Source organism: Sebastes umbrosus, chromosome 4 (assembly GCF_015220745.1).
Source record: "Sebastes umbrosus isolate fSebUmb1 chromosome 4, fSebUmb1.pri, whole genome shotgun sequence".
Taxonomy (NCBI): domain Eukaryota; kingdom Metazoa; phylum Chordata; class Actinopteri; order Perciformes; family Sebastidae; genus Sebastes; species Sebastes umbrosus.
Window position 1 is genome coordinate 17,584,484 of NC_051272.1, and position 21,416 is coordinate 17,605,899.

At 39.1% G+C, this 21,416-nt stretch overlaps 2 protein-coding genes and 1 long non-coding RNA gene across 4 annotated transcripts; 1 reads left to right on the forward strand and 2 right to left on the reverse strand.

Moving 5' to 3' along the window:
• Nucleotides 1–125: 125 nt before the first annotated feature.
• stoml1 (stomatin (EPB72)-like 1) lies at nt 126–4,957 on the reverse strand. Its single transcript, XM_037768073.1, has 7 exons — nt 4,596–4,957; nt 2,985–3,091; nt 2,740–2,889; nt 1,446–1,649; nt 1,134–1,362; nt 845–1,045; nt 126–664 (listed from the first exon to the last, which is right to left on the reverse strand). The coding sequence occupies exons 1-7, from the start codon at nt 4,741–4,743 to the stop codon at nt 468–470; spliced, it is 1,236 nt and encodes a 411-aa protein (XP_037624001.1). The 5' UTR covers nt 4,744–4,957; the 3' UTR covers nt 126–467.
• Nucleotides 4,613–20,922, forward strand: LOC119487305. 2 transcript variants are annotated; one of them, XR_005206684.1, is made up of 4 exons: nt 4,613–4,750; nt 6,670–6,795; nt 18,213–18,773; nt 19,571–20,922. It is a non-coding gene; the product is annotated as an uncharacterized LOC119487305 (long non-coding RNA). The 2 variants fall into 2 exon arrangements; XR_005206683.1 differs by lacking the exons at nt 18,213–18,773; nt 19,571–20,922 and adding exons at nt 9,402–9,464; nt 11,252–13,543.
• nr2e3 (nuclear receptor subfamily 2, group E, member 3) lies at nt 6,220–9,395 on the reverse strand. The gene is made up of 8 exons (XM_037768072.1): nt 8,962–9,395; nt 8,534–8,684; nt 8,290–8,393; nt 7,899–8,162; nt 7,425–7,612; nt 7,087–7,327; nt 6,902–7,007; nt 6,220–6,775 (listed from the first exon to the last, which is right to left on the reverse strand). Exons 1-8 carry the CDS (start codon nt 9,035–9,037, stop codon nt 6,643–6,645), a joined length of 1,263 nt encoding a protein of 420 aa, XP_037624000.1. The 5' UTR covers nt 9,038–9,395; the 3' UTR covers nt 6,220–6,642.
• Nucleotides 20,923–21,416: the final 494 nt, after the last annotated feature.

Genomic DNA, 21,416 nt, shown 5'->3' on the forward strand with positions numbered 1-21,416 from the left:
ATCATCTGTAAATAAAAAGTGAGACTATGCCAACTAATATTAAGCCTAAAGACCTTCAGAAAGTTTGTCTTGTAAACAAGCATTTGCTTTGATTTGTGAAGAAAGACGAGGCCATAACAAACACTGTTTAAAACAAATGTAATCAATGTATACATGAACAGCAGTCTCCAATCGAACAGCCTAATAGAATACACCACAGTGTATTCAGCATTACTTACTGAAAATGTTATCTTGTATCATACCAACCTGTAATCATCTGTAAATAAAAAGTGAGACTATGCCAAGTAATATAAAGCCTGAAGACCTTCAGGAAGTTTGTCTTGTAAACAAGCATTTGCTTTGATTTGTGAAGAAAGACAAGGCCATAACAGACACTCAGTTTAAAACAAATGTATACATGAACAGCATGTTCTGTACAGTTCAACTTAAAGATTTCATAAATATGTATACGAATGCTACTATGAAAGCTATTTCTTAAGTAGCTTTATGAGTTCTTCCAGCCTCATGGCAGTCTTAATGTCTCCCTGGATTTTGAGTCTGCCACTGGTGTAAGCAGAAAATGGTTGTAGTCCGCCCAGGAACATGGCCAGAAGGTCGCTGTCACTCATGCTCAGTGTCACATCTGGCTCTCTGAACAAGGACCCTGCTCCAGCGGCACCGCTACCTACAGGACACACACAGAGCGATGGAGATATTTCTGTAAGTGTACTTTTGTTTCTATTTAACACAAACATTTGAGCGTTACTAGACAGATTTAGCACAACTTGCTTTCAGTTGCTGGATTTATCCCAATGGGAATGCTCTTATAATTGTGGCATATTTACAGTAATATATGAGCCATCACCTTGGCTCAAATCCACATAGTAACTTTGATGTTGTCCGTCTTCCGAGCTTATTTCAAACTGGAAGCTGGCCCCAACCTGGTGGACCAAAGTTTCCGAGAGCAGGAGCTTGACCTCGCCAAGCAGCTCTTCAACAGAAACTGGTGTGGCCACAACTGCCAGAGGGGCACTGCTGAACTCATCTGTAAAAGTTATGCAGTCCTCTGAGGAGAAAAGGCACATATGTATTACACAACATTATCAGAATGGGTACATGTTGTTAAAAACAGTTATGTGTGAGTGGGGCCACACCTTGTTGAGGCTGTGAAATGTTGCCCAGAAAGTGCATGGCCAACTGCTGAATGGGGCCAGTGATGCCTTCCAGTCCAGGCACAGAAGGAGGCACAGAAGGAGGCACAGAAGGAGGCACGATGAGGGGTCCAGAGAGGCCTTCCCCTGGTGCTTTTAGTAGAGAGCCCAGGGTAAGCTCTACCCTGTCCACCTCCAGCCCCCAGGGTCGAGTCATCTCATTTATGTCCATCTGTACAGAGCAATAAAGTATGTCAGTTTGACGTGATACAGTGAAAAGCCAGCACAGAATAAATAGGTCCCGTGTAGTCTCACCACGAGATATTCTCCAAGTTTAACTCTCTGAGTTTGGATCTCCCTGACAGTCTTCTTGGCCAGGGTGTAGGTCATAGCCTTCTGTGCCGTCATCCTGGTCGAGGCGTTCAGATCCTGGACTGATAGTACTGACATGACGGGGTTCCAGATCCTGAACTGGATGTCTGCTCCCACTGCCAACAAACCGTCATCCAGAGTATTCACCTGCAGTAGCAGAATTACATTTTATACGAGTGCTGGACACCTCACATTGGTCATTCAACATTTATCCCCTTTTAAAAATATAGAGAGGTCTTCTCTTCATTCTTAAAGCTGATATTGACTGAGCAATATTTACTGTGTAAGGCTGAATATACAGTTGACAAATGCTGACTGCTCAGAAGGAGAGTCTTGGCACCATTAAGAAACACGTGACATGAGCTGGACACCTCAGTTGTATTGAAATGCTTAAAAATATCTTAAAATCTGTTTTTACAGAACAATGTAGTTGCTTTTAACAAGTGTTATTATTTTTGCCTTGATTATTTTAGCTTCCGATTCCTGTAAGTTGTGTTTTGGTATGTTTTTCATTGTGATGTTAACTGTCCCTGTTTGTACTCGTATATGAAACTTTTTTATTGGGCAACAATCGCAATGGGACCTTTCTGGTTAAATAAAGGATTTTAAAAAATGCAGTGAAGCATCTCAGTGATGGAGCTGTGGCTATTTTCCCCAAAAATTCCAAAGGAAAGGTTAATTTGAAAAACTCACATGTGATAAATGCTTAAGCTTAAAAACGTTAAATGTTGCCATCGGATATCCATCTGCATTTAATTCTGAGGTTTATAGGTGCAAAGACACAGTACACAAACATCAACAGTGCACCAAGAGTGCCACCTGCAGGACAAAGTAAGTTAAAACTGATTTTGCTTGCTGTATCATTCCACTTGCCCATACTGGCCATTAAGAGATTCATTCCTAATGCAGATTCAATGGATGTGATGGGGAACAAACTCCACAGTCCTCCTTCCTTGCAAAAAATACATTCAAAAGTTTATCTGAAGCTTATATGACTGATTATTTTTTTAAGATAGACTTGAAAAATTGTGAACCTATCCTTTATTTATTTCATTTTAAAAGGTTTGTTTAGTAAAGACTTAATTTAAAAAAAAAAAAAACCTGTAGGAGAATGTGAAGGAAACTACTCCTGACCACAGTTGTTTTCTGCATTTTTCAGTGTTTCAGCATGTAAATGGCTTTAACATGTTGTCCATCACAACAGCTAACTAATGATGAACTCAGTATAGTGGTTTACCCGGCAAGGAGGGATGTTGAAAGCACGGGTGCGCAGGTCAACTCTCTGCCACTGGTCAATGAAGGGTAGCACAAGGACAATACCAGGGCCCTTAGGAGGACCAACTCGACCCAGACGAAACACCACTACCCTCTGGTAGTTAGGCACCGTCTACGGACAAAATGTGTCACTGTTGGTTGTGTTTATTCTCAACAAATGAGTGAACAGGCTGTGGGAGTATCTGATTAAATATAATTTCACCTTACTTTCAGTACAAACCATCCTGATATAGGAAATGTTATAAAGGTGCAGACGTAGACAAGGAAGATGACAATCAGGTTGCAAATCCAGGACAGCCATCCTTGGGAGGTATCTTAAAGAGAAGAAACCGAAAAAAAAATGTCTCAATCTTTAAGGTATTTTCAGTAAACAAGTCAGCCTGTAAAGAAAAACAGTTGTATGATGTCATCTGTGGCTTTAAGGGGAGCTTTTGATTTTGGATTGGAGACTACAAGATTTGAACAGCAAGCCTGCACTACAAACTGGGGGTGTGAGTGTGAAAGATTTACCTGGACAAATGCTATTGAAATGCATTATGGGAAGTGTAGGATCAAGTGTTTTTGGAGCTTAACTCATTTTAGGGCAGGGGTCAGCAACCTTACTATCAAAAGAGACATTTTAGGCAACAAAACAAAAAATCTGTCCGCAGAGCCGCAAAACATTTGAGCATTGTGATGAAGGTAACACAGTTTATAGTCAAAGTATATAGTATATAAGTCTAATGCAGTGAAGGCCAAAGTACAAATGTACTACAGAGTTTTAGGGCCACATTGAGGGGAAAAAAATAGATTTCCAGAATAAAGTCATAATATTACGAGAATAAAGTCATAACTTTACGAGAATAAAGTCATAACTTTACGAGAATAAAGTCAGAACTTTACGAGAAAAAAAGTTGTAATATTACGGGAATAAAGTCATAATTTTACGAGAATAAAGTCATAACTTTACGAGAAAAAAAGTCATAATTTTACGAGAATAAAGTCATAACTTTACGAGAAAAAAAGTCGTAATATTACGACAATAAAGTAATAACTTTACGAGAAAGCCTCAGGTTCCTGACCCCTGACCTACGGACTAAATTACAGGATATGTTGCATGTGCACTGCTATGTAGTGTGATGGGCTTTTGGCATATTTTGTACATTTATTACATACTTAATGTATTTTATTATGTTCAAAGTCTGTGCGTGTGTATTGTATTTCAACCTGGGTGCAAGACAAATGTCCCTTGAGGACAATACATTTTCCATTTTTCATTTTCCACTTGTGCAATTTTGTTAATAGTCTGTTTATTGTCAATACTGTATATACTGTTCCTATTTTATACTTCCTTCTATTTAAATGGTTCATATTTTGTTACACTTTGTTTAGCTCTTTTTTTTTTTATTACTGTTAGCTGATGCATCTTGTTGTTTTTGCACTATCCCCTTTGCTGCTGCACACTGCACATTTCCCCACTGTGGGACTAATAAAGGAATATCTTATCTTATCTTAAATAAAGGTAAAGTTGAAACAAGAAACTTGATGGACTGAGCAGTAGTAACACTTTGAAAACGGCAAACCACTCATATTTAGACAGTGAAATAGTTAAAGGGGATGCTCTTATTATTATTTATTAGATTAGTTGGTTTTGTTTGACTTTACATCGCTGTCTCCCTCCTTATAGTTATAAATTACAACAGCACTCTTAACCCTCAAACGCACCACTTCCACAAAAACAAACATAGCTAACGTTCGCATAGTTACCGTGTTAGCTATGGTAACACGGTAACTATGCTAACGTTACCATAGTTACCATAGTTCATGTTAGCTACCTACCAGTGAAGTCGTTTTCGGACACATTGGGGAAGTTGTCAAATGATAAACCTTTGTGGTAACCTCGCTGTGTGAAGCTGTGAGTGTCCACAAACAAGCCAGGAGTCCTCGAGTCCCTCTGAGGGAGCAGCTGATACGACTTGCCAAACATTGTTAATGTGGGTAAAACAACTGTTATTTCTTATTTAAAGCAACTTCATAATAGTTGTCAGTGTCCACTGCAGCTGTCAGACAAAACCCGTCTGGTTAAAGTAAACAAAGTAGCTGTGGTTACTACAATGCAGGACGCTTTAGCTCATTATGATAATCATAGATGCTAACTAGCCAGTGCTTCTTCCTTGTTTTGTTCTTTCTTCTCTCTTCTTTTTTGGTGTTTATTGGCTGTTGGCAAAATGTTTATAGATGTATTACCGCCACCTATTGGACTGGAGTGTGGAACAGGAGATTGACAGGAAAAAATAATAATTCAAAATGAATTCATTAAAGGGGCTGTTTGTAAGAATCAGAAATGCTTGTTAACAGCGACACCTGTGGCCGTTAAGTCAACGAAAGTCAGCGTCGGGTTCGCGCTTGAGCTCGCTCTAAATAGACATGAACGAGCATTGCTCAAAACAGTGCGGTGACACACGTCAGCTAAAACCACAATATCACTCTATATTTCACCTGCTCTGCAGTAATGTTAGCTGACCAGACGAAGGTCTCTCCATGAATCACTGCTGATCCTAGTGTTGGCTTTTGCTGCTTCAGCCTCCCGACCGCGGTCAGAAGGAACAGGGGAGACATCGGCACCCAGTCGGAGACAATAACGTTTCTCGCTGTGGAGGCCCGTCACTTCACAAGACACGGGAAACCTCTGTTGGTCTGGAGGAGCTGCAGCATTTATTTCTGCACAAACATCCACTGTACATTCACTAGATATTCTCAGAGCTACTAACTCTTCTGCAGTGTGGTGTGCGCATAAACGTGAGAGTGGAGCAAATTAGCGAACACTTTGATCTGGAATAGTTCAGGTTAGGATAGGCTGTTGAGCAGAGAGTTTCGCAAGAGTTTTTGCAAGTTTTTGCAGATCTCAGATCAGATTTCTTAATTTGCGGGTTACCTTCTAGACACGCCATTTAGCACACTCTGTAGCCATAATGAATATTGTCCTATTGCCCACTGCCCAGTAGATAAATCAAATAAGATCCCGACTGGTATTGGATTTTTGAAGCCAATATCGATGTTTGAGAGTTTGCTTTTTTAAATTGTAATCTGTTAGCTACTCAATTTTTTTTTTTTTTACAAACGCATAAACATTTTGACCAAGATATAGGCCTACTGGGTGAGACCATTAACAGTTGAAAAATAAACTTATGAGAGCTCTCTGGTTTCTAAATGACCTAAAACAGATCTTTGTTTTTTTCTACACAGCAATTTCTTGTTACATAGTGACTGACACAGTTACCAATACATCTGTAATAAGCTAAAATTGGCCAATACTAGCCATTATGATGTAATGATCAGGCTCTAAATGATGGGCTATTAATAGGATTAATCTTTGTTGCATCTTTTTGTAATATGTCTTGTGTAATGTGTTCTGTAAAACCAGATAAAGAATGGAAAACATGACCAAAGATGAACAAACTTGTCAAATACAAAATTTCCATATTTATTCAGGACAAATACTTCTTCATTTTCTTATACTATAATAAAAATGCTTTTCCTTCCAACTCAGTAGCCTATCTACACAAAATAATTTAATATGTCTTTGGTTCTTTATGACAAAATTGTAATATTTACAAAGAAAATAATGTAATAATCACTGAACTAAACCTGTATGCTTATTTAATTAGTATGCCATGAACTTTAATGAGTCTTTTTTCAACAGAGTTTTAGTGGGAAAATATTTCTATCTGTGCGATTCCAAAATGTCTATGCTATTATGTTGAATTTGAACAAAGTCATAACCAGAATATGTGAAACAAACAAGCAGAAAACATGTTGCTTGAGGGTTGTTTTATGGTGTTTTCCTAGCAGGTATCATTCCTGTGTGCTTGTTTTAGTTAGTGTCTTAGTTTTTGAACATGTCACACAGCAGCTTCTCCATGGGTGTGCTGCCAATGGTCCTGTGAAAGAACAGCTGCTCCAGTTTCTCAGAGCTCACAAAGTGGAGGGATGGAAGCAGAAGTAACAGTCTCCCAAACCTTGATGGACAAGAACAAAGGTGAGTGAACTTCATGTTTCTATTTAGGCTTTTATATGAGAAACTTCAAATACTCCAGATGTTGTTTGAAGATTGTCTGTCGGAGACAGAGTTACAGCAGGCTTACCTGGCACTTTGGCCGGGGTATAGTGAATGGATGTGCTGACCTAGCAACACCTGTGACTGGTCCTGCAGATTCTCCACCTGCTCCGGGTCTTTGAGGCTGCGTGTCTCTGAAAGTCAAACAGCATGACATTAGTTACAATGTCCATTCAGTAACAAATGTATATTGCTGAAGGAATAACACCTTACCTGGCTTGAAAAGTACAATGGCTTTCAGGCAGGCAAACTCAGTAGGGTCAACGGCCAGGGCCTTAAAGCGATTAAAGACCTCTTCTAGGATGCGCAGGTCAGCTGTGGGGAGACTGATCTTTGCCTGCTGTGTGGGAGACAGATCTGGCAGAGACAGAAGAGGACAGCTGTCCATGGGCAGGGACCACTGGATGGCACACAAGAGGAACATCTCACTCCAAGCTTCCTCGAGGAGAATCACCTGAGGATGTCACGGAAATTCATGTTGCCAGTCTCACACAGGATTTATGTAGGTGTAAATCGGTTCGGTAATATAAAAAAAAGTCAGTCAGTCTCACCTGGTCTCGAAATGGCAAGTGAGCAAAAACAGGCAAATTTTTTGCCCACTTGACAGACATGAAGAGGAGTCTTGCCGATGTCTCGTATATACTCTCTGAACAGCTGGAGGTGTATGGGGACGTACGACAGTCAGAGGGACTCCGATCTCTCTCTGAATCATTGGTTGTCACATCAATATTCTCCTCCACTGGCGAAAAAGAGTCACACAAATGTTAAGGCCGCTGGGAGTACAATATTGTTAAGTTTAAATGCATCATTAGATGGTGCTACGACACAGACATGAGAAAAGTAAAGTGTTTTTTGAACAATAAAGCATGATAAACGTATGTTCAAGTAGAAACCTAAAATACAAGTATGCACCTGAAAATAAGCATAATAGGTCCTCTTTAAACTTACTTTATAATAAACACACGTGGAAATCTCACTTTTTACAATATGGGACCTTTAAGTTAACTTCTGTCATATGATCTCACCATCCTCTGGCTCCAGTTTTGCACAAGTCTCTGCAGTCAGCAGGCTGACCATAAAGCGGTGGTAGTTATTGGGGTTGATGCAAGGCTGTACGGCGGCAGAGGTGGTGACGGAGGAAGTGACCAGAGGTCTGCAGATGACTGACGAGTAGGGGGCAGAGGAAGTGAGCTCCCGCGTGGTGGCCAGGTGCTCCTTTTTAGTGTCCACATTTATGGAGTCTAGACTGACGTGTGCTGTGCTTCGAGGCTGTCGCTCATTCTGCACAGCTGCCAAAAGCACAATAATATATCATGTGAAAACAGTCATGGCTTTAGATCATTTGTACAATGACAGAAATTATACATGCACAGATAATGTACTCCACAAAGTCAATATTATTCAGATTTTTCTCACCATCTTTGTTCATGCCAGCTTGGAGACACTTCTTTAATCGACAAGCTTGACATTGGTTACGATGAGCCTTGTCAACAGGGCACCTGCCATTTCCAGCCTGACACCTGTGATTTTGACAAAAAACAAAATCAGAGTATAGATAAGCACTATGTTAAAATACAAAGAATTACTTGTTACACAAGTTGTGTTTCTCCATTATACACATGGTAACTCTGACTGCCCTATTTGATAAAATTTTGCTCACCTGTAGATGAGTCTTCGTCTCACACTGCGCTTGAAGAAGCCACTGCAGCCGTTGCAGGCGTAGATGCCATAGTGTTTACCACTGCTTGAATCAGAACACACTCTACATAGCAGACCTTGGCCAAGTGCTTTACCTGGAACTGAACTTATTTCTGTAGAGGACAGATAGCAGAAATAAATACTTCACTATCTTTTAAGGATCAATGGATGACTTAATTGTACATACTGTATAGGTTTTTCATTAAATAAGTTGTTCTGTCTTTTTAAACTATTTTTTTTATTGTATATGCAATACAGAAAACTATTATTATTATTCTAACAACATAATCTGTTGTACAGAAAAATATTTACAAGTTTTGTTTTTTAATTTTGTTGTCATTGTTAAGCACCATTCTCATATCTTTCATATTACAACAATTATCGGCTCACCTGCTTGAGATCCATCTGTGAAGTCATTAGACGTGTCCGAAGAAAACATGTTCATTTTGGTCATGTGGTCCTCCATTCTGAGATAATCTAACTTGAACTTCGCTTAATAAACAGTTTTTAGACAAATAGAAGATTACTCCCAGAAGTATTTCCTCTTCTGTATAAAGTATTTTTTTTGCAGTTGCCTGGCTGGATCAAAGCATTTTATCATGTGAAGTGATGACACATGGCAGTGCCCCTAAAACAAAAAAGACTTAAAATTTGTAGTTCTTTCCTCTAAAGCTTGTAGTTAACGCCTAATTTCTTCAGAGGTCATCAGAGAGTTACTCCAGGAATGCTCGATGATATTGATTCAGTGCTGTTGTCCCTTCTCTGGTTGTTTCTGATGTAACGCAGGGTCAATAGAGTCACTGTTTGTCTTCTTCCTTTCCCTCTGCCAGAATGAGTGCGAGCCGTCTGGGGGCTTTCTGAAGGAAGACAAGGAGATTAGCACCAGGCGCTGTGTAAGCAAATGCTGATTTGTCATCCTCTTAATCTTTACTGTCTATAAGGGTAAATCAATCAGTCACACCACTTACAGGCATTTTCAACAAAGTTGACCACTGATAAATAAAAGGAAAATGATATATTTTACTTCTCACTCACACTGCTTTCAAATGACTTCATAAATTTGGCTGCTGCATGGTAAAGGTCACTAGTGTCTCCGGAGAGTAACAGCAATCAACATGGCAGTTTAAATTCTTCCTTGTTAAGTCTTTACTTATAATGCCCTTTAAAAATCAGCCAATTCATTCTTAACCTACATTAATATAAGAAAAGCTAAAGAAAGTTTTCAAGCTAAGATGCTTCACATGTTATCTAGCCTAAAATCATCATGTGGTCAACTACTGCCCACAGCAATGACTTGAGGTTTTAGAAGTTGTTATAGTCAATAAGTGAACTAATCAACTATGGCTAAAGATACAAAGCATTACAATATGGATTATTTATTCCACTCCTACGACGCATATGGCCCTCACCTTCCTGTTAACGGGGTAGTGGGGTTAACTGCGTAGTCTTAAAACGTTCCCTCTGCACCATATTGGCCCTGTCAATGACACTAATGGCTTCAACAGAAAACAGCCACCCCAAATCAGCAAAGTAGCTTAACCTTCCATGAAATGTGGTCTCCTTGTCAGAGGGGGGATCACGAAAGGGGGTGATGAGAAGAAAAACAATTAGTGTAGAGATTCAAAGAGCAGCAACAAGTTGACCCTTAATTCCATTCTTCTGCCATATGGTGACTACTCTCTGGAGCCTCCGTCTGCCTAATTAGCAAACCCAAGTGCAATTTGCTGTTATTGGAAGTGCACAACTCCTGGATTCACCAATATTCTCACTTCTCTTCACTTTAAGGTATTACACAGTGGATGGCCACAAAGAAATGTCAGCAACATCAACACCTGTGCTTGTTATTTTCTGTGCAGGTCTGCCAAGCCACAGTGATGGCTGTAGTCATTATTGCACATAGCTAATGACATCTAGTTCAGCTCCTTAATCAGATCAAATGCAGCAAAGACACTAAAGATACTAATGTGACTGCCTGCCGTGCCCACAGAATGATTTCTTTAATCCTTATTAAGTCACTCTTGATTTTAGGAAAACAACGTCGTTTTGAACACAGCTGTTTCTGTTGGCCTAAACTGGTGTATAAAAGGATTACAAACTAGGGGCCGTCTACGAGGGCTACGTACACAGAGCTGTTGGAACTTAGAACCTGTTGTCTTGAAGTGGAAAAATTGACTGCAGGTGCAACAGTCATTTATTTTATTCTCCTCATTGTGTTTGTACATTTTGTTTGTGTCCAAAATTCCATGCTAACATGCTATTTAGTATGCTAATACAGTCTGTGAGATATTTTAGTATGGCCGAAACCTTAGAATGAAAAAAGGAGTACGCAAATTGCATACTATATCCGGTGAAATATTACAGTATGCAATGCTGGGCACTAAGGCGGCATAAGTATCCCACAATGCAATGCAGTAGTGACGACAACGTTCGTAATGGACGTTGACGGACAGCTCTGTAACATCAATAACGCTTGAGTTTAACTGTAAGTATAAGATTTCACTTTGCTAGGCGTAATGTATATTTTAAATTAATTCAGACTTTGATTTTCACAAGGGCCCTTCTGTGTGGAGTTTGCATGTTCTTCCCGTGTTAGCGTGGGTTTTCTCCGGGTTCTCCGGCTTCCTCCCACAGTCCAAAGACATGCAGGTTAGGTTAATTGTTGTGTCTAAATTGGCCATAGGTCTTCGCCCAATGTCAGCTGGGATCGGCTCCAGCCCCCCTGCGACCCTGAATAGGATAAGCGGTTACAGATAATGGATGAATGGATGAATGGATTCTCACAAACTACTCACTCTCCAACCAGAGACAGACTGACAGACGCAGACAGAATGAGAAAAATAAAGTTTTTTTTAACATTACAGCATGTAAACATGTTCTAATAGAAACATAAAATACAAATATGTACCTGAAAATGAGCATAATATGGGACCTTTAACTTTCCACAGTTTATTGACATTGACACAGTTTATTGACATATATATATATATATATATATATATATGTGTATATTATGTAATAAGTGTATATTATACACAAACCGTGGCCAACAGGCCTGGTAGCTTGGCCTATAGTAGGGTACCTTGTAACCACTGGATGTAAAACTAGTTAAAACAGTCAGTTAAAATAGTTCAAACTTGACATCAGGATGTCTCAAATGCACCTTTAACAACAACTTGTGATCCTTTTTCACTTCCCAACTTTGACATAATAAACTAAGTTTGGGAAGTTAATGAACACACATTCACACTACACTAGGTTAGACGTTTGGTTGCAGTATACATTTACACTCAAAACACCATCTTTATACTGACCTAAGCAGTACCGAGTATGGTAATCTGGAGCCTCATATCAGATTACATAACACAGGTGTCACTCACATGTCAGGGGTGAGCTGATTATCTTGTTGTTCACACTAGTAGAAAGGAAATTTACATGTAAGGCGCATGCTAAAAGGTCATTTTTGAGGAAAATTATTGTTTGGCTAGTTCAGACCATTTCAAATGTGAAAGTTAGTTTAATTTGTTTGTGATCACTAATAATACCTTTACGCTGATATTATGTATGTTCCCGAATTGAGTTACGCATAAGCAAAGCGTAACCTGTGAAACACATAATAGTCTTTTCTTGACTCTCCAGTTGTCGGCACGGGTAAAATGCTGCTGCCATCAGCAAAGTGCTGCTTTGAAGTTTTGCCTAGCAGGGATAACTGTCACGTTTCTCCACTCCTCAGCCCTGTGATTGATGCAGCCAATCTTTAGCAGCCCACTGCCATGAGCGAGCTGGATGATTATGTATTTAGTGGGAACATTTATGATGACAGAGTCCTGCAGGTGATTGAACACATGTCACTAGTAAAACCCTAGCTCAGTTGCTTGGCAGATCAGACTGATCAGCTGTTCATGAGTGCCGTTACCTTTTTACATATTATGATTTTCAAATACTTTTCACTGTAGTCAGTTGCAGTGCATCAGACATTGAGGACACATGCCCTGCAGCAGGTATACATGTGTAAGACATAATTCTTTTGTCCTTCAGAGGATGTCCTTGAATGCTAGTTCACAAATCTTTGTATCAGTCTAAGCAGCTTTTTATATAATCTCCATGAATGACAGCTATTGTCAAAGAGTGGGATTAACTTTTAAAGTTGTTGGCATGCACATGGAGCAGGTGCCTCAAGTTGCAAAGGCATAAAATAGGTCATAATTGATTATGTTTGTTTGTTTTTTAATCTAATTATGAGCTAAATCATTCTAATTTTAGGACTATGATAAAACAATGTATATACTGTAGATAAATATATAAAGTATATAGATAGACAACTTTTGGCATCAAAAACATACAAACCTGGACAAAATTCTTGTCAAATAAACTTTGAAAAAACTGTTTTTGTATAAATCTAAAATGTAAAGTTACCAATTTCTAATGAATAACTGTCTCAGCAGGATAATCTTATGCCCGCTCAACAGCATAAGCTTCTATTACACTGCACTCAGCATGTCTACCTGATTTCAAGTAGCTGCAGAGAATGGTTAAACAAGCTTGCATGGTTAAGCTTTGTAGGTTCACTTCAGCAGTTCCTGTGGTCGCCCCCAAGTCAGATGAGGTGGAAGGATTGAGGTGTCAGCACTATGGCTACCAGGGATTGCCCCGCCTTGCCATCTGCTGCCACTACTGTAATCCACACAATGAGAAAATCAGTTGTCTCAGTCCGTATCAAAGTCATGTCAGCTCAATTCAACAGGCAAATCAACATCATTGAGAGAAAATCCATGTTATTGCTGACAAAGGAACTGAGAGGCTTATTTGATTATAAAATTGCATGCTCTTTGGCATGGATAAAACGGAACATTTTAGATAAATTAACACAAATTTGAAAGTAAATTAACACTGACATGATTACTTTGTTTCTAACTTGAAATTATATAAATTTCTTACAGTTAATGGGATGATTTTGTCACACCATTATCGACTGTTTTTTGTATTGGCTTATGATATTCTGATAAGTAATAGCAAGGTAATAAAGTTACCACAACTCCAAAAGAGCGCAGCTATCAGCCACTAGAGGTAATGTAAGAGCCTACACCAAACAAAAACAAAATTATTCTATGTCTAAGTGAATTTGCTCATTTAGGTAACAGAAACAGGTTGCTCTCGGTCGGCTGTGGTCTCTCTCCGGGAGGCTTCATGTAGCCAGTCACAAATTAAGATGAATTAAAACCTCTTTTGCCATTTTGACTCTCAGTGGTCACACAGGCTTCTCTTTGAAGCTGTCAAGGTCCATGTCACTGAAAACTGGCCAAACATTGGGGGTGCCCTGGGAAGTCACACTCCAGAGGGAGACAGACGCCCTTTGATTGCGTAATAAATGTGTGCTCACAGGCGATCAGAGCTGAGTAAACCCACAGCTGATGAGTCAGAGATGCTGTCTGAGACTGTAACATTTATAGGCTTACAGTAGGCTACATATAACAGAACAGTTACAGTAATAACATCGTCTGGTTTGGTTTCCCTTATATCTGCTCAAAACAGTGTCAGGTAAAATAGATCAATATGTGTCTTTATGCATCTAAGAAAAGTTGGCAGACTGAGGAGTTTTGAGTCTTAAATGCTCTAAAACATGTCCTGAACATGATGTAGGATCTGTTCTCCATGATTAAAACAGGGTGCATCGGGCCTATTTCACCTAGTGACCACAGCATTATTATTTTGTACAGATTTGTTTTGTTTTTCTCATTTATATAAATGCGATCAACCTGAAACCTGAAATTTCCTGTTGAATCAGGTTGGGGAGGGCCATGACATGAGGTGAAGTGAAACATATAATCCAATGAAATATCAGAAAGACTTTTATTTCAGTATTTGTAGTTGTTCTGTTATTTGATAAGGGATATATATATATATAACCGTGATTGACTGTTAATTGTGCAAGTATCTGAAATAATGTGAGTAGAAGTTCCCTGCAGATTTAATTTATTTGATTATAAAACAGTTTATACTCTTCATGATGCATTATAGAAAACAGAGAATCTTTTTACATATGAATTAATTGAAATCTTAATTACTCTAAAATGTATCAAATTTACTTGAGAAAAGTATAAGGAGCTAATTTTTTTAAAATAAAAAGGGGGGGAGGTGGTCCTCACAAATTTCACAAAATAGAAATATTTTGTAAAATAGTTTGTGTGCAAAACATTTAGTACATCAACATTTTATTGAATACGTGAGTAAATTTACACAACATTTTGGTGCTTCATTATGAAACCGATATGAATGTGATTACTTTATCACAGGATAAAATAAATAAAGTATGTCTCTATTATGTAATGATTTGTTGAAATGTTTGTGTGTATGTGTGTGTGTGTGTGTGTGCGTGTGTGTGTGTGTGTGTGTGTGTGTTTGGCATCACAGCAGTGGTGACATCATCACTTCATGGTGACATCACAGCAGTGGTGACATCATCACTGCATCGTGACATCACTAGATGGAACACTGTGATGGGTTAAAGGAGTGGTGACATCACAGCAGTGGTGACATCATCACTGCATCGTGACATCACTAGATGGAACACTGATGGATTAAAGGAGTGGTGACATCTTAAAGGAGCGGTAACATCATAAAGGAGTGACATTAAGGAGAGAGTCCCAGAATCACACAACTGTAGTTGAATCTGAAGACTCGATCAGACGAAACACATCGACTGAGAGAAGCAGTTGTCTCAAGAGAAAGAGGTATGAATTTTATGAATGCATTGCTTTAGATTAAACCTCCCAACAGTATATGAAGCAGTTAAAATGAGCCTCAACATTTAAATGCAGCTTACATGTTAGTTAATAATAATTACGGCTGCAACTAACGATTATTTTCACTCATCAGACTACCTACTGAGAGAAGCAGTGAATTTCTCCAAAAACCACGAAGCATCGACAAGAATTGACCGTAAATCAGCATTATGGTATCATCAAGAACTTCCCAGCCAGAAGCCATCATGCCCGAGTTCAACGTCCGTCGCGTTGTTTCCAAGCTGCTCAACTCCTTCTTTAAGGGGATGACGGCGGATCAGTGGGGACTTTTGAAATCCGGCAGCCCCGACGACGCCACTATGACCATGATGGGAGAGCTGCTGTTGGACATGACAGCGGCCTTGACAAAAGCTTTCCTGAAATCTCTCGGGAGCAGGACCCTGGCGTCTGAGGACAACGTCCAAATCAATCTGGGAAACGCAATCTCTCAGGGTTTTGCCGAAGCTCTGGGCGTCGACGTCTCGGTTCAGTGTCCGAGCTCCAAAAGCTTGACGACATTGATCTCTGAAGAGGTTTCGGAGAACGTCCGAAGTGCCCTCTCCAGCCCCGAGGGCATAGTCCAGCGCCTCACTCCTCCCAGCAGACTCAACAACATGATTCTGCACGCCTGCAAAATGTGCCAGGCGTTCATCAGCAAGATGAAATCAGTGTTCTTGGCTCGACCGCGCAAGCAGAGGACCATCTGCGAACAATCAGATGTGGAACCGGAACCCTCAGACGCCGAAGACCGCCATGCGGCGACGCCTTCGTCGGACGTCGTGATTGCGATGAAAGACATCATGGATGTCACAATCATCATCAAAAAGCAGTTAAACGACATCACCGAACCTCTCTTGGTTGACGTGCCGGACTCCGAGTACACGTTGCTGCAGTCTCAAAACTCTCGGGAGATTGAAGACGTCGCGGAAGAAATCGCTCGGAGTATCGCCGAAGATGCTGTAAGACAGACTCCGTCGGCGCAGAAGAGCAAACGCTCCAAGAAAAGCATCAGAAGCAAAATTAAGAAGCTTTTGGCAAAGTGCTTTGCCAAAACGTGCCTCCATCGCATTGTGGCACAGATGAGGAAAAGATTCAACCGGGGCTCCAAAGTTCACAGCCGAGAGTCGGCAAAGTCTCTCACAAAGAAGATTACCGATCTGATGAAACAACCAGAGAACCGCGATCTTCTGGGACTCGGCGCTCCACTCATAAACATTCCCCCCGGTCGAGTCTTGGAGTTCACAAAGGTCTTAAGTGATCTCCTCTACACACACATCACACATGGGCCAGAGATCATCCCCGAGCCGGTGATACGTGCCAACATGCGCGCCGACTTGCAGCGGAAGGTGCTCGGTTTCCTGTGTCTGGCCAGATGGTGGCAGATCTTTCAGTCCGACGACCTCGTCGACAATATGAGACACGCCATACTGGGGACTAAGCCCAGGGCCAAGAAACCTTTGGCAATCGCTTCTCCGTCTGCCCCGGTATCCGTGACGAAGAGTCGTGATGACTCTGCACGGCGAGCGCGGAACGAACAAAAGAAAAACTGCGTCGAGGCGATCTTGGAGAGGCTGGTCACGCGGATCTTCAAGAAGGCAAAAGTGACCTGGACCCTTTCAAACGTCCAGGACATCATCCAGCGCCTTTTTGATCAAACGTGGGGCGAAGTCGAGGGTCTCAATTTCGATTCCAGCCCAGAAACATTGGAAAACCTCGAAAAGGCCATTTACCGGGACCTGATTAAGACGTGGGGCAATGCGACGTGGGTGCTGGTGTCCTTGAAAGGGGGTCAAACGGCAGTCGGAGAGCGTATCGCCTCCGCCGTCAAAGGTCACCTGATGGCACCACCGAGACAGAGGTGCTGCATGGTATGCAGGTGCTTCTCTTCTATGCTCACCGCCATGACGAGGTGGTAAAGTGGTTTATGGGTTTTCTCCGGGAGCTCCGGTTTATCCCACATATAGTGAATAATTGGACTTATTCTATAGATAAAAAACGTCTTCAATGTGTCATTCATCTTGAAGGAAAAATTGACTTTTTCCTTCTGAATGAATGCGAGGGCTTGAGCTCTCAGCGCCACCTCAGTAGTCAGTGTTGTCTACTGTTGTGGAATGCACGGGTTCGATCTGGGTGATCCAGTTCTCCCACAATCAGTGCATAATAATGAACATTATGCAATATACAAATACAATAAATAATAATATAAATAAATAATATTCATTAATTTCTTATTTCTTTCATCATTTGCTGTAAATATTCAATTCAGACTGAAGTTCTGCTGATACAGTGAATTTTTATAAAGTGCAAAAATAAAGTACAAAGAAAAGTGTGTTTTGCGCTCTCTCTTCCATCATATACACTAATCTTAATTATTGCTAATTTTAATGAGTTTACCTGCCTGACTGTAAACATGTAGAGAATTATTGTAAAGGAGAATCAGGTTTCTTGTCTGTATTAGCTCACACAGTCTGGAAATAGCTATTAATATTTAAAACCACACACAGGGAGCACACACAGTGACGGTGTAAAGATGGACAAAACAATCTAATACAGGAAGTGATTATGTTGATATTGTGCTTTTATTATGTTGTGCTTTAATTTTATAATGCAGTGAGGGCCCAAACGAGACCTTAGTGTGTGTGTGTGTGTGCAGATGTGTGTATGTGTGTATGTGTGCACGTGTGTGTGTGTGTGTGTGTGTGTGTGTGTGTGTGTCTGTTTGTGTGTGTGTGTGGGGGGGGGGGGGGTCAGAATCCTATGCATGTCAGAATTTATGCGTGTCATAATGTGTGTGTCAGAGTTCATGCGTGTCATAATGTGTTCTTATCATTATGTGTCATTGTATTCTGTGTATCATTCTAGAACGTGTTCTTCACATACTGGACAAACCTCTTGGCAGTCACACAGTGGATCTGGTTGGATTGGAGATACCACTCAGAGTTTCTCCTCGTTATTAGAGGTTTTGCCTAACTTTCTGATGGCCTACGTGTGGCTCATTGAGACACTTGAGGGAATGTCCATTGTTTGTGGAAGGGGAAGACGCCTTTTTTCACTTTATGACTGTTGTTTAAATGACTCTTGTTTAATGACTGTCTCGATTAGCTTTTGTTGATTTGTTTGGGTTTTGCAAATGACTTCAGGTCTTGCAGCAGGTAGATGCGGTTGTTGTTTGACATAGTAAGTTGCCATCTTGTCGGATCATAGAAAATGTTATTACCAATTGGAGCAAACACAAAAACAAATCAGGAGGGACAGGAGGAACATGAAAAGGAGTCACAGGGGAAGAAAATACCAAAACTTCAAATCTCTCCTCGATGTCAGCAGAACGGGTCACAAGAATAACTGTGCTTGCATGACTTTTGCCTGTGCTGGAAAGTGTATGTAAAGGGCCTTCCTGCGAAATCCTGAACATAAGTGTAAAAGGTAGGGATCAACGTGCTAAATCTAAGTTATACAACGTTAATATCAGTGGTGGAAGAAGTACCCAAAATGTAAAATAATGCAGAATGGCTCCATTTTAAAGTGGTATATTCTTATAGAATATTATAGGCCTACTATTCTATTTTTATCACTAACACATGCATTTTAATGTTGTAGTTCTTCAATTTGGAGTCAGTGTAGATACTTTATATACTACTGAGTATAGTTGTACATTACTGCATTATATTACAAAAGCATATCATAGGTTTTTTATGTAAAAAGTAACTAGTAGCGAAAGTGTCAAGTAAATGTAGTGGAGTAAAAGGTACAATATTTCCGTCTGAGATGTAGTGCAGTAGAAGTATAAAGTAGCAGAAAATGGAAATACTCAAGTAAAATACAAGTAACGGTACAAGTTCCAGTAATAATATCATCTGGTTTGGTTTCCCTTATATCTGCTCAGAACAGTGTCAGGTAAAATACAGTAGATCAATATGTGTCTTTATGTATCTAAGAATATTTGGCAGACTGAGAAATATGTCCTGAACATGATGTAGGATCTGCTCTCCATGATTTAAGCCAGGGCCTTCTAGAGCCAAGTGCATCGGGCTTATTTCACCCAGTGACCACAGCATTATTATTTTGCATAATTTTCTTTTTCTCATTTAAATATAATTTATGGATGTCAGAATTTATGCGTGTCAGAATTCAAGCGTGTCATAATGTGTGTGTCAGAATTTATGCGATTCATTCTGTGTTCTTATCATTATGTGTGTGTTCTATTCTGTGTATCATTCTAGAACGTGTTCTTCACATACTGGACAAACCTCTTGGCAGTCACACAGTGAATCTGGTTGGATTGGAGATACCACTCAGAGTTTCTCCTCGTTATTGGAGGTTTTGCCTAACTTTCTGATGTCCTACGTGTGGATCATCGAGACACTTGAGGGAATGTCCATCGCTTGTGGAAGGGTAAGATGCCTTTTTTCGAGTTATGACTCTTGTTTAATGACTGTCTTGATTAGCTTTTGTTGATTGGTTTGGGTTTTGTAAATTACTTCAGATCTTGCAGCAGGTAGATGCGGTTGTTGTTTGACATAGTCAGTTGCCATCTTGTCGGATCATAGAAAAATGTTATTACCAACTGGAGCAAACAAAAAAAAATCAGGAGGGACAGGAGTAACACAAAAAGGAGTCACAGGGGAAGAAAATACCAAAACTTCAAATCTGTCCTCGATGTCAGCAGAACCAGTCACAACTATCTGTGCTTGCATGACTTTTGCCTGTGCCAGAAAGTGGATGTAAAGGGCCTTGATGCAAAATCCTGAGTTATACAACGTTAATATCAGTTGTGGAAGAAGTACCCAGATCCTTTACTTTAGTAAAAGTACAAATACCACAGTCTAAAAATAGCCTGCTCCATTACAAGTAAAAATCATGAATTCAGAATGTTACTATAGTGAAAGTACAGAAGTATTATCAGCAAAATGTACTTAAAGTATCAAAAGTAAAAGTAGAAAAGTATTGTATTTATTTATATCAAATAAAATAAGATAAAATAAAATGGAATAAAATAAAATAAAATAAAATAAAATACCATAAAATACATTTAAATGAAATTAAATCAAAAATAAATGTAAATGTTGTTCATTTTACTCTGACTAATATGTTTTCTGGATGTTTTTTCTTGCTCACTCGAGATTGGAGTCTTAATAGTTTGTTTTATTTATTTATGTATCTGTATATGTATTTATTCATTTATGCTGTTGAAATGTGTGTTATTGTCACTGTTAAGACACCAACAAGCCTTGGAAGAAGGTCTCTTTTATGTTCATCTTCCCAAGGATTACATCAATTTTATCAGACTAATATGTTTTGTGGATGTTTTTCCTTGCTCACTGGAGAGTGGTGTCTCAATAGTTTGTTTTATTTATGTATGTATGGATTTATGTATGTATTTTTTTTCTTATTTTTTATTTATACCAAATAAAATAAGATAGAATAAAATAAAATACATTAAAATAAAATAAAATTAAATAGAATTAAATTAAATGAAATCAAATTAAATTAAATGAAATTAAAAATATTTTGGAATGTTGTTCATTTTACTCTGACTAAAATGTTTTCTGGATATTTTTCCATGCTCACTGGAGAGTGGAGTCTGAATAGTTTGTTTTATTTATTCATGTATGTATCTGTATATGTATTTATTTATTTATTGCTGTTCAAATGTTTAATTTTATTTAGTTATTCATCTATGTGTTTATCAATTTACTTATTTATTTATTGCGGTTGAAGTGTCTGTTATTGTCACTATAAAGACACCAACAGGCCTTGGAAGAAGGTCTCTCTCGTGTTCATCTTCCCAAGGAAAAGATCTTTTTTTTCTGACTAATATGTTTTCTGGATGTTTTTCCTTGCTCACTGGAGAGTGGCGTCTCAATAGTTAGTTTTATTTATGTATGTATGGATTTATGTATGGATTTTTTTTATTATTATTATTTATTTATACCAAATAAGATACGATAAAAGAAAAAAGGAATAAAATAAAATAAAATACATTTAAATAAAATAAAATTAAATAAAATTAAATTAAATTAAATAGAATTAAATTAAATAAAAACAAATGTAAATGTGGTTCATTTT

Bases quoted from the DNA above. Each gene is read 5' to 3' on its own strand.
- nr2e3 (XM_037768072.1), bottom strand. From the start codon at position 9,037: ATGGAGGACCACATGACCAAAATGAACATGTTTTCTTCGGACACGTCT. The intron at 8,394-8,533 runs GTGAGCAAAATT...TCAAAATCACAG, and splicing joins AGACGAAGACTCATCTACAG to GTGTCAGGCTGGAAATGGCA. The intron at 6,776-6,901 runs GTAAGCCTGCTG...TTGTCCATCAAG, and splicing joins TACCCCGGCCAAAGTGCCAG to GTTTGGGAGACTGTTACTTC.
- stoml1 (XM_037768073.1), bottom strand. From the start codon at position 4,743: ATGTTTGGCAAGTCGTATCAGCTGCTCCCTCAGAGGGACTCGAGGACT. The intron at 3,092-4,595 runs GTAGGTAGCTAA...CTTCTCTTTAAG, and splicing joins GTCCGAAAACGACTTCACTG to ATACCTCCCAAGGATGGCTG. The intron at 1,046-1,133 runs GTGTGGCCCCAC...TTTTCTCCTCAG, and splicing joins CATTTCACAGCCTCAACAAG to AGGACTGCATAACTTTTACA.